The sequence below is a fragment of the Anabas testudineus genome, chromosome 16 (genome assembly GCF_900324465.2).
Source record: "Anabas testudineus chromosome 16, fAnaTes1.2, whole genome shotgun sequence".
Lineage (NCBI taxonomy): Eukaryota > Metazoa > Chordata > Actinopteri > Anabantiformes > Anabantidae > Anabas > Anabas testudineus.
In genome coordinates, this window is record NC_046625.1 from 14939715 (window position 1) to 14949111 (window position 9397).

At 41.3% G+C, this 9397-nt stretch overlaps 3 protein-coding genes across 3 annotated transcripts; 2 read left to right on the plus strand and 1 right to left on the minus strand.

The window, feature by feature from the left end:
- On the plus strand, positions 1–2615 carry LOC113168822 (E3 ubiquitin-protein ligase TRIM21-like). The gene is made up of 2 exons (XM_026369846.1): positions 1–174; positions 469–2615. The coding sequence occupies exon 2, from the start codon at positions 471–473 to the stop codon at positions 2259–2261; it is 1791 nt and encodes a 596-aa protein (XP_026225631.1). The 5' UTR covers positions 1–174; positions 469–470; the 3' UTR covers positions 2262–2615.
- A 55-nt stretch (positions 2616–2670) lies between these two features.
- On the plus strand, positions 2671–4740 carry LOC113168824 (E3 ubiquitin-protein ligase TRIM17-like). The gene is made up of 2 exons (XM_026369848.1): positions 2671–2946; positions 3229–4740. The coding sequence occupies exon 2, from the start codon at positions 3231–3233 to the stop codon at positions 4515–4517; it is 1287 nt and encodes a 428-aa protein (XP_026225633.1). The 5' UTR covers positions 2671–2946; positions 3229–3230; the 3' UTR covers positions 4518–4740.
- Positions 4741–6258: 1518 nt separating this feature from the next.
- ccn3 (cellular communication network factor 3) lies at positions 6259–9397 on the minus strand. Its single transcript, XM_026370128.1, has 5 exons — positions 9101–9397; positions 8675–8903; positions 8332–8586; positions 7579–7808; positions 6259–7417 (listed from the first exon to the last, which is right to left on the minus strand). The coding sequence occupies exons 1-5, from the start codon at positions 9149–9151 to the stop codon at positions 7124–7126; spliced, it is 1059 nt and encodes a 352-aa protein (XP_026225913.1). The 5' UTR covers positions 9152–9397; the 3' UTR covers positions 6259–7123.

Genomic DNA, 9397 nt, shown 5'->3' on the forward strand with positions numbered 1-9397 from the left:
TTATAGAAAAGGCAGATGGGAGGAGCGTAAGAGGGGTCCGGTTTGCAATTGCAACATTTACAGGCAAATGAAACTTAAGATAGTGACTCAGCACTCACCATAACAACAAAACATAGTTCAGATGGTCCGCTCCCTTAAAGACAGACACAAGAGCAGAGCAGAGTATCCACGAAGGTGAAGTATATAATATCTGATATTTTAGCATTTTCACATCTGTTTATGAATCCAGATGCAAGAACTCATCACTGTTGATTCTGTTTATTTGATCAATACTTATTACTTAGCAGACATTTTTCATGACTTTAGTTTGCAGCATCTATAGAGTCATGACAATCATTTTGTGATCTTTTTGCCATCAACAGTATCTGACCTGAACTTTTAATTTTCTTTGTGTGTGTGTTTCAATAACTTACTCTATACGAGCAGCTCTTACTGGTTCTTATTTTGAAAACCTCACTTCTCCTCTAGACATGGCTTCTGCCAGCAGTTTCCTATCTGAAGATCAGTTTCTGTGCTCCGTCTGTCTTGATGTTTTCACCGAGCCTGTTTCTATCCCATGTGGACACAACTTCTGCAAAGCCTGTATCAGCAGGCACTGGAAAGGTAAACAGCAGTGTCAGTGTCCGCTGTGTAACAGGAAGTTCAACAAAGGGCTCAAGCTTCACATCAACACTGCATTCAGAGAGATTGTGGAGAATTTCAAGAAGCTTTCTCAAGAAACATCATGTACCACCAATAATTTTCAGGTGCTGTGTGACTTCTGCCTTGGCAAAAAGGTCAAAGCCTCTAAAACCTGTTTGGTATGTTTGGCCTCTTACTGTGAGCAACACCTGGAGCCTCATGAAACAGTCGGCCCCTTAAAGAGACACACACTCACTGAGCCTGTGCAGAACCTTGAGGACAAGATTTGCAAGAAACACAACAGGATTTTAGAGCTCTTCTGTAGGAATGACTTGTCTTCTGTTTGCATCCTGTGCACAGATCACAGTGGTCATGATACAGTGTCTTTAGACAAAGAGTATGAAGAGAAGAAGGTTCAGCTGGAGCAGAAGAAGGTGGAAGTACAGGAGATGATACAAGAGCGACAAAAGAAGGCTCAGGAGATAAAAGAAATGGTGCAAAACAGGAATAAAGACAAAGATGAAGCAGTAATGAACACTGTCCAGATCTTCACTACTTTGGTAGTGTCCATTCAAAAACACATGGCTCAGCTGGTGAGTGTGATCGAACAGAAGCAGAAAGCAGCAGAAAGACAGGCTGAGGTGCTGGTCAAAGAGCTAGAGAAGGAAAACAAGGAGCTCCAGAGGAGAATCCCTATGCTGGAGAACATGTCACACAGTGAAGACCAGCTCCAGTTCATAAAGAACTTCCTTTCCTTCTCCTCCTCCTCTCCATGCACCAAGAACTGGTCCGATGTCAGTATCAATGGAAACTGCAGCGAGGACATGAAGAGAGCTATGGTTCAGATGGAGGAGATGCTCGCCAACGAGACGGCGAAAGCGAATGAAAAATTCAGGCTGTGCTGTGCCAAAATCGTTGAAGAAGAACCGGGAATGCTGAAAAAAACAGAACACGCAGATATGGATCTAGAGACGCTGCCCGAGGGCATGAAGTTGGACGCATTTCGACAGCAATATGCAGTGGACATGACCTTTGACCCGTGCACTGCAAATGACTTGCTCTTATTTTCGGAGGATTTAAAACAAGTGCAGACCTCTCACATCTGGTGGTTTGCAAATAAAGGCCCACACAAATTCGACAGATATGCCTACGTGCTTGGAAAGAAAGGGTTTTCTGAAGGAAGATATTACTACGAGGTTCAGGCCTCACAGAAGACTGGCTGGGACTTAGGAGTAGTCAGAGAGTCGATGCGCGGGAAGAAGACATTCACACCAAACCCCAGGGATGGAGTTTGGATCATCAGGTTGAGAAACAACACCAAACTCAAGGCTTTAAATAATGTGCCCGTCGTCCTCCCATTGGTAAAGAAACCAGAGAGAGTCGGGGTATTTGTAGATTACGAGGAGGGATTGGTATCTTTTTATGACGTGGATGCTTCATCTCTGATCTACTCTTTTACTGGCTGCAACTTCAAAGAGAAGATCTATCCATTCTTCAGCCCTGGCCCTTCTGAGGAAGGTCTGAATGGTGCCCCTCTGGTCCTATCACCTGCCAAAACGCCAGGCGTATGGGCACAATATTCAGAGCTTTTAAGTATGATCATTACTGTCATTGCTCTAATTTTAATTTGGTTTAATTGATGATGCCAGCTTTTACCAGGGCACAGACGTAAGAGGGTCTCGTCAAATCTAAATCAAGAAAGATCTGCTCACTGTAAGCCCATGCAATTGCTGGAAAATGTGGAAAGCCAAGTCATGCATACAACATGCATACCTTTATTTTACAGACCTGTAGACTGAGTAAGGTCAGTTTAACATAAATTTAAACAGCAATACTGGAATTAAACTAAACTGTTATTGTGAATGTTTAATATAATTACTACAAATGGCTTTGTACTTGCCATTACTTTCCTCCTTTATAAATGGTTTTCAGTTTATTTTTTTCTAAGCATGTTTGTAGTTACACTAATTGTGCATTTAACGAAAGCCTGCCTACATTTACATTTACTGCAAGTTTCTAAATCATAAGAAATGTTGGAGAAGTTATGATTATAATTATGATGATTATACTAAAAAATGTACTTCAAAAACAGATTCAACAAATGTTTAATGTTTGATTTTGTGAGACAATTTGTTTCACAGAGTTTGAGTATTAAGAGGTTAATGAATCATAGAAAAATGGGAGGAGAATTACAGGTGGGAGGAGCATCGTTTCTGTAGAAATGAAACTTAACATAGTAGATGTGTAATAACTGGTAAACACAGTTTCAGTTTGTTCAAACAGAAACAGACACTGGAGCAGATCTGAGCATCAATGTACAAGAAGGTGAAGTTTAACTCCTGTATTTCTTCATCATTTGAAGGACGTTCATATATTAAGCATAATGAAACTATTAGGATGTTTCTATGTTCATAAATCCAGATGCAGTTTTTAACAGTGTTGTTTATCTACTAGATCTTTTTTTATATAACACCAGTATGTAGTGTGATGGTGTCGCACAGATGATAAAACCTGTTGCTGTTGTATTTTTCAACCATTCTTTGTATACAAATACTCATTCTCATCTTAGGACTCAATAGTGATGAGTGATTTTTACAACCTCTCTAGACATGGCTTCCGCCAGCAGTTTCCTGTCTGAAGATCAGTTTCTGTGCTCCGTCTGTCTTGATGTTTTCACCGAGCCTGTTTCTATCCCATGTGGACACAACTTCTGCAAAGCCTGTATTAGCAGGCACTGGGAAGGTAAACAGCAGTGTCAGTGTCCGCTGTGCAATGAGAAGTTCAACAAAGGGCTCAAGCTTTGCGTCAACACTGCATTTAGGGAGATTGTGGAGAATTTCAAGAAGCATCATCAAGAAACATCAGGTGACAACAATCGCTTCCTTGTCAAACCAGGACAGGTGCCGTGTGACTGCTGCCTTGGCAACAAGTTCAGGGCCTCTAAAACCTGTTTGGTGTGTTTGGCCTCTTACTGTGAGAAACACCTGGAGCCTCATCAGAGTGTTGAGGCATTAAAGAGACACACACTCAGTGAGCCTGTGCAGAACCTTGAGGACAAGATTTGCAGGAAGCACAACAGGATTTTGGAGCTGTTCTGCAAAAATGACCTGACATGTATTTGTGCCCTGTGTACAGATCACAGTGAACACGATACAGTCCCTTTAGAGAGGGCATTTGTAAACAAGAAGGGTCACGTGGGCAAGAAAAAAGCAGAAGTAGAAGGGAAACGGAAGAGTGGAAAAAAGGCTCAGAAGAGCAAAGCAGCGATGCAGCCCAAGAGGAAAGATGAAGTCACACCCAGAGGAGTTGTCTCTAATCAGATGCAAGCTCCTCACATTTGGTGGTTTCCTGGTGACCCAGGCCCACATCATTTTACCAGATATCCCTATGTACCCGGGAACAGGGGCTTTCCTGAATGGGGATCCTGCTTTGAAATTCAGGTCAAGTTGAGCACCTGCTGGCATTTAGGAGTTTTCACAGAGTCTGTATTTGGAGAGAGCACGTTCACGCCAATCCCTATGGATGGACACTGGCTCATTAGGTGTAAGAATAACAGTACATGCAAAACTTTGCCTAATGACCCTGATGTCCATCTGTACTTGATAAAGAAACCAAATACAGTGTTGGTGTTTGTAGATCATAAGTGTGATCTGGTGTCCTCCTATGATCCAGACACTGATATTCAGATCCACTCTTTAATTTGCCACAATCACAACATAATTTCCTTATTCTTTCCTTTCGGCCCTATAGAGAATGCTAACTGGGTCCAGAGGCTAATAAAGCAGGGGAAGAAAATTATAGAGCGCTCACAGCTTTCACATAACTCATTCAGCAATATTGCAGTGTGCATTGTCCTTTTAATTTTATCAGTTATTATAGAGATTCTGACAAATTGACCCCAGTGTCATTTGTACAAGGTCAGAGTTCAGGGGTCAGCGTCTGATGAAATCAGAGTATGTGTGTACAACTCAGCTTTGTTTTACATGGTTTAAGTGATTATGTCTTTCTCTCGATTCCTTTCAGTTGTTGTACATGACGTGGTTTGTACCCATGCTTTAAGATGTATTTTTGTAATTACACTACTAATTTACAATAAAGTCCTTCTTTAAAAAAAACACAGGGTACAGTTGTGGCTGCACAGGTACATTAAATCACATGCACTTTAGAAGTTGTAATTATACATTTGCATGTTTGTCATTTATTGTTGAGTGTTCAGTGTTTGATTCACAAAATGAATTCACATCCAGTACATTATGTAGGCCTCCATTTAAGAACCACTAGAGGGAGCGGTCTACTTATCTATTATGACACAAACACTAGCCCTCTCTTCTGTCTCAATTCAGAAAGATATTAAATATGTTATTTGTGAGAGAAAATAGTTTATTTGACTCACTGAAACCCTCTAAACATTTTATTAATTTTCTACATTATTGTGTAAATTAAGTATTGTGCACTTTGACAACAGTATTTTGGACTGAATACGAATGTGAAAATGCTAAAATACTCACGATTTATGTTTACATGCTAAATATTTATAATCATAACGTACTAAATTTCAGGGGAATCCAGCAAGTGTTGATTTATTCGTTTCAACCTGGACCCAATCATCCGTCACTGCCTGAAGCTGTGTCTCTAGCATCTGTTTTACTCATGTTTTCTTCACTTAGCTTAACATATTTACAGTCAAAGAAAAAAATTTAAATCCTGGATCCACAAAGATACGTAACATTCCCACACACCTCGCCTCACCTCACCGATTGCCATAATATAATAAGAACCACATGTCAGCGTCGGTGTGGAGCCCCCACTGATTCAAGATGAGCTAAAGTTTCCACCAATGAGCTATTTTAGGAATCACGACCAATTCGACAGGGAACAACTGGGTTTTTCACTCTGACCTCCCAGGTAGGGTTCAGGAGGGGAGGTCAAAGGTCACCACCCACTGTCAGAGGGGCTCAGCAGGGTTTTGCGTCTCCTGGGTCCCACTTGATAGCGTGAACATCCTGGACAGTTAAAAGGGAAGCTCCCAAGACAAGTGAGAACACATCTGTATCCTAGATGTGTGAAATAAGCACATTTGTGTCTGTGGAAAAAGGATAGCGGTACAATTTAAACTACAGCATACGAGAAGGGAAGTTGAACATTCGGCATCTGTGATTATTCTTCTCAGTTACCAAGACCACAGACCATAGTGAAACAGTTTTCAAAAGAAAGGAGATGACATGAGTTTACAATCTAAGCTACTGGTTTATGTAGGGCAGCCGTGGGACTGAATGCAGGGGAGGGAAGCTGTCAGACAACATGCTCTGTCTTTTATTTAATATCTGCCTTTTGTGGAGGTCAGCCAGGCTGTTTAATCTAGTTCCAATGATACTTTATATATCCAGATGACAATGAAATATAAGGACTCAATCAATAAAAGATCTATGAAACAATGTCATCACAGTTTTGTGAAACTGAAATTCATAATGTAGGGTGGTCTTCCTATTTTTTGTAAATCTAGAGGTAATGATTATGTTTATATGGTCAAGTGAGTACTGTTCATTTATACACAAATCATTGTCAGGAAAAAAGTGGTTTTAGCAGTAAATTAAAAAGATTTTTACTTCAATACCAAAAAATACACATTTTATTGTCATATGTTGCACTCAGCAGTACAGTCAAGTAGTACAAGTAGTTAAAAATGCCAGGAAAATAAAAAACATAGCGATATATACAATAATGTTGACATTATTAACGCTGTGTATTTAATACACACTCATTTAAAGAAGCTATACAGCAAGTATTTACAAAACTTTTGTCATGATTATAGCTGCTACTTATGTGCACTACCTTTAATGAAAAAATAATATCCCACCTAAAACTAAAACATCAATTTGTAATCATGTTTGAGAACATAGACATTATACATTTCAGGAAAACAGGCAGATGTTAGAAATAACACTAAGTCAACACAGTGACCCCTCTCTCATAGGTTGAGCCCTTGATTATGGACCAGGTCAAAGTACTCAGTCGAGTTATTTCAAAAATGTGTCTCATAGTTGGAACATTCTCATCGCAGTCAAAGTAAACTACCTCCTATAATCCTCTGTTTCTTTCTGCCTTCTACATGTTCTATCTAATCATTAATTTGGGGGTTTCAAATTAATCATCACAATCTGTCCAACCATAGCCTGGCTAGTAGTATGCTCTAACTGAGCTACATGACTAGAGGGAATGAATATAACAAGGTTTAAGTGCTTTACTTAGCAACAGTGAAGACAGCACTGGTTTGTCCACAGGATGTTACACTAATAAATATCTCTCCAGAAGAGGGAGACACAGAGCGATTTCATTCTCTCTCTAACTTGATCCTCAAAAGAGGATTCTCATTTTCTGAATACGAGCACGATGAGATCAATTCCTGGATTTACAGACACTCAAACACTCAGACACTCATTGAATCCAATTTAGATTTACTGTTCATTATAATCCTAATATTTTCTTTTGGTGACTCCCTGACCTATAACCTTAAGGTGCTGTACTCCAGCTCTGATGTCTGCCACGCAGTGTTGTCCCGAGGGCAGTGGCTGTGGCAGGCACAGGTCAGGATCGCCATGACTGGCCTCTTGCTGGTTTTACCATTGGCACACTGGAAGTCTACCAGGACGGTCTTGGTTCTGTGGGGTGTACAGCAGCGGCCATCTACGCAGGAGCCACAGTAACGAGGCTTGTAGGCCTGAACACTGGTACAGTTCTTATAGGAGAGGTGCACGGCTTTCTCACTCCTCACCATCCTCTGGCACTTACTGCCTCTCTGCACAGAGATAAACACCCATTCATTTAATGAATGTGCATTATATATGTTACAAATTAAATCTAACATTTCTTTTAATTCTCATGCTAGTGGCATGTAATTAAGCAAAAGCGAATGCCGAAACTCAAAAATAAAATTCCAAAGAACTACCCTGAAAGTACCTTTGGTGCAAGTGGTATCAGCTGCGTCCGGTCCCGCTGGTTGTCACAGGGTCTGATCATACACAGCCGACTCTGCTTCACCATTTCACACTCACTGTTCTTGTTGGTGACCCTTGTGGATATCCCCATACCGCAGGTTTGAGAGCAGGCGCCCCACTCTGTGGTCTGTTCAATGCAGTTCAAACTGGGATCCCAACCATCAAATCTCACTGTTTCCTCCTGACGATAGGCTGAAGGGGCACAGAAAGATGCAAGGGAGTGGGTTAGAACCATCTAATAAAATATCCCACACAGCTTGAATGATTTTGGAGGAATGATATAGTAGAATGCTAATAATATATAATACAACATTTACTGAAAATACACACTTTTATTTTTATATGCTTTTACATCTCGTAGCCTGTCAGACTGGATAAATGTTTTACAACATGTTCTGAGAAAACATTTAGACAAAATGATTGTGACATGTTTAAATTCTTCTGACTGCAAAGTGCTGTATCACATCACTGTTTCACATTCTAGACTAAAGTGATAACACTGTTTCTTGTCCATTTCCTCTGTGTTTCCTCTTCTTTTTTCAGCCCTGACTTTGTTTCCCGCATGGTTCCTGCTCCCTTTCTCCAAAGAGGTCAGACAAATGTACATAACCTTTTAACTTTGTGTCTCACACTGAAGTGACATCAACGTCAAAGAGCAATAGGCGATAGTACTGTATGCGTGTTAACCATCTCACCCTGCTTGCAATCTACTCACCGGCCATGGCAAAGCCTCCCAGTGCACTGGCCTCGGGCTGGGGTTCACACACCCACTTCTCACAGCACTCGCCGGGCACTTGGACCCTTCGCGGCATGGGGCAGTCTGGCCCAGGCAGCATTACATCCACGTTGCATCGCGGCACACAGGCAATCTGTCCATCACGGCACATACACTGGTACTTGCAGCTGGGAAAAAACATCTGGCCATGCTGGTAGACAGAGCCATCCAAAACACACACATGGCCCTGGTGAGCTGGAGGAAAGAAATGGCAGATTGTTTTTTTTATTTCAGCATTTTCAAATATATAACTCCCTGTTTGTGTCATTGCAGACCCACTCACCAGCACAGACCCCAGTCCTCTTGTGGACACTGGCTGTATAGTCACACTGCAGCCCTTTCTGTGCATCACAGGGGTTCATGTCTGAACAGACCTGCCCTTTCTGACGGGCGCACACCAGGCAGCACACACAGTCATCCAGGATCAAGGGCACCCCAGGGGGACACATGGGGGGCTCCTTAGGGCACTGGCATCTCCGAGGACACACCTGAGACCATACTAATGCAAACACCTATAAAAAAAATAGTGGGGTTTCACTTTACATGTTTGGAAATCTCAAGTTCTTTAAACCAATACTTTACAATTAAATTAAATATTAAGTAAAAAGTAGTGTTTTTGTTAAGATATTGTTATTCTTATAAAGCTGGTACTGCAATGTGAACCAGCTAAGTGAAAACACAACATGAGCCATGCAGTTGTAATTCCTACCTGTGCTGTACAGATAAAGATAACTAAAGCTCTCTCTGGCAGATTAGCCATCTTCCTGAAAAATAGAGCAGAATCAAAAATAGAATAAAAATATCTGCAGTCAGGAGAGTTGTCTTCAGTTCAGATGACAGGAGCTGATATGAGTGCAGGAGGTTGTAATCTCTTTGTCGTTCTGCCTCGGGACTCGGGAGAGGAGGAACTTATATAGCGGGGCTGTCCTGCTGGCACTATGACAACAAACAAGAAGGAATGTTGGAGAGCTTCACCGGAGTATTGGAGGAAGTGTGAGATCCTGTC